Raw genomic sequence first — 2,699 nt, 5'->3', positions numbered from 1 at the left:
AGCATTGCCTTTCTGGCACTTGTGCCCGTGGCATGTGTAAGGACTTTCGAGTGAGATCGTTGCCAGTGCCCCTGGACTGGCTCTTGTGCGGGTGTCACATAAAATACACCATTTTGAGTGTGGCCGTTGCCAGTACCGCCTGACTGGCCTTCGTGCCGGTGGCATGTAAAAGCACCCACTACACTCTCGGAGTGGTTGGCGTTAGGAAGGGCATCCAGCTGTAGAAACTCTGCCAAATCAGATCTGGGCCCGGTGTAGCCATCTGGTTTCACCAGTCCTCAGTCAAATCATCTAACCCATGCTAGCATGGAAAGCAGACGTTAAACGATGATGATGATGATGATGATGATGAATACTTTTGATTATAGGTCTTAAACTGTAGGCTTGATCCATCACTTTGGGTACCTTAAGACCAAGTGTCCAATATGAGGCTAACTTCATCCCTTCTTCTCACCAGGCTGTGAGGCCTATCAAAGAAAAGGGTCTACTCAATTATGGTTGATTTGAGACTAAACAGTCACAATCTTCTCTGTTAGTGGTGATGGAGATAGGGAGGAGGAGCTGCAAAAGTCAAGAAGTTTTCCTTTCTTGTTTTTATTAACTTCAAAAAATTCCAGGGCTGTTGTTTATCTGCAAGTCTGCCTTGTGTGATGTAAATGGAAGGTAAACTTTTACCTTTGGATAATATTGCAATACATTTTTTCACATGGAAACAACTGATCTCAGTAATACAGGTCAATGAGTCACATGGGAAACTTTTGTTCAAAAGGATAGTATTTAATTAAAGGTTGGCTATGTGGGGCTGAGCTAGGGCTAAATGAAAACCACACTATAAACACAATAAAGCAAATGTAATCACAGCAGCAAACACAGAAATGTTTTGCCCCTCTTTTTTTTTATCTCTTGAAGTATTTGAATATGTCTCTATGCTCTGCTCGATGTGCAGTGTCAGTGTGCATATACAACAGAGTGTGTCTTGAGAGAAAAACTGGGTATAAGAGGCATCAGATGTAGTGTGCAAGACAGAATACTGCACTGGTATGGATAAGGACAGCTGCAAAAAGAAGTGCTGATATCACAGGGGCAATGGTCAAGACTTTTGGCAATTTGCTGTGCTTAAGTTAATGAAACTGTAGCTGTGGTCAGTGCCGTGACTCATAAAAGGCACCGATGCTGGTGACACATAAGAAGCGCCTGTGCTGGTGACATGTAAAAGGCACCCTGTACACTCTGTGCTCATAGTAGTGGTTGACATTAGGAAAGGCATTCAGTGTAGAAACCGAACCAAATCAAACTGGAGCCTGGTGCAACTCTCCAGCTTTGTCTAATCCAATGCCAACATGAAAAATGAATCTTAAACGATGATGATGATGATGATGATGATGATCTCAAATCAAATCCCACCTAGATCTAATTTTGCCTTTAACTATCTACATACAAGAATGCTATGTTTAGTAAAAGAATCAAAGAAGAATGTATCTTACCTCTGACAACCATTTTTATACCCACTTCAGGTTGATGAGATTCTGCTGGAGATTTTGTGGAAAATGGAGCCAAACAAGCTGATTTCAAAGATGGTGAAGGAAAGGAATGTAGAGGGGGTAATTTACTATTTTTAAATTGGTGATTCTGAAATGACATTATTATTGTTTGAAAATTGTTTCGTGTTTTTTTTTTATATTTCGTTTCCTTTGTTTTTACTGTTTTATTTATTGATCATATCGTGTCTTTTACTTGCTGTGTTTGTTAAAAGGTTTTCATATACACATATAATGTATAGGGGTGTCAGCATGTGCACATGCATGTGTGTGTGTGGTATAATATATATGATATACTGTATGATATACCTCAATATCATATATCAGGTATCATATATGAAACACAAACTTTGAGATACTTGTGTGTGAGTGTGTGTACATATATATGTGTGTCTATATGTGTGTATCTATTATGTCTTCATTTTTTTTCTTGAAAGGGAGAGGGATGGGAGTTTTTTGGTTTTGGTTTGTTTGTTTTTTCAGAAAAGAATTTCATTCTAAATTCTTATTTCTTCTTTTTAACATTCAATTATTTTTGTTGATTTTAATATTTGGTATTTCTTTTAATTTCTTTTATCTTTTCTCAGTCATCTCTGCCAAGTGTAAACAACAACTGAGCTTTGATTTATCAATATATATGATGATTGAAAACTGTATTTGTGTCTATGAAACCGCATGTGTCTCTTGCTTATAACTTTTTTATCTGGCTATACACTGTTTATCTGTCTCTAGCTTTATATATCTATATACACATATACCAATATGTGTGCATGCGTGTATGTGTGTGTGTGTATGCATGGAAGAAAGAGAAGGGAGAGAGAAAGAGAAGAAAAAGGTTGACTGAGAGCATGTGTATGTATGTTTGTATACATATGTATGTGTCTGTGTGTGTGTGTGTGTGTGTGTGTGTGAAACAGACAGGCAGGCAGATAGTGACAGAGAGAGAGAGAGAGAATGAGAGACAGACAGTGACAGAGAGAAAAATGAGATTGATGTCCAGTGTATGTCTAAGCTTAGATGTCCACGACTGTAAATGTTATTTTAACCATGTTAATGAAGAGAAAAGCAATCAGTCAGCAGGGAAGAAGTTGTGAATAATGTGTTAGCAGCAAAGGTTGGTTGTAAATGACAACTTGGTTTAATATAATGTGATACACATGA

At 37.9% G+C, this 2,699-nt stretch overlaps 1 protein-coding gene across 2 annotated transcripts in view; it reads right to left on the bottom strand.

Moving 5' to 3' along the window:
* The window catches only part of LOC106869668 (probable 3',5'-cyclic phosphodiesterase pde-5), a 332,523-nt gene extending 329,872 nt beyond the window's left edge, over positions 1 to 2,651 (bottom strand). For both annotated transcript variants that reach the window (XM_052969509.1, XM_052969510.1), the window contains exon 1: positions 1,485 to 2,651. In XM_052969509.1, coding sequence (XP_052825469.1) covers positions 1,485 to 1,641 — 157 coding nt within the window. In that variant the 5' untranslated portion in view covers positions 1,642 to 2,651. The remainder of the gene's footprint in view (positions 1 to 1,484) is intronic.
* Positions 2,652 to 2,699: the final 48 nt, after the last annotated feature.

This window comes from Octopus bimaculoides, chromosome 7 (assembly GCF_001194135.2).
Source record: "Octopus bimaculoides isolate UCB-OBI-ISO-001 chromosome 7, ASM119413v2, whole genome shotgun sequence".
Lineage (NCBI taxonomy): Eukaryota > Metazoa > Mollusca > Cephalopoda > Octopoda > Octopodidae > Octopus > Octopus bimaculoides.
The sequence above is the reverse complement of the archived record's forward strand: the minus strand, read 5'-3'. Positions and strand labels throughout refer to the sequence as shown.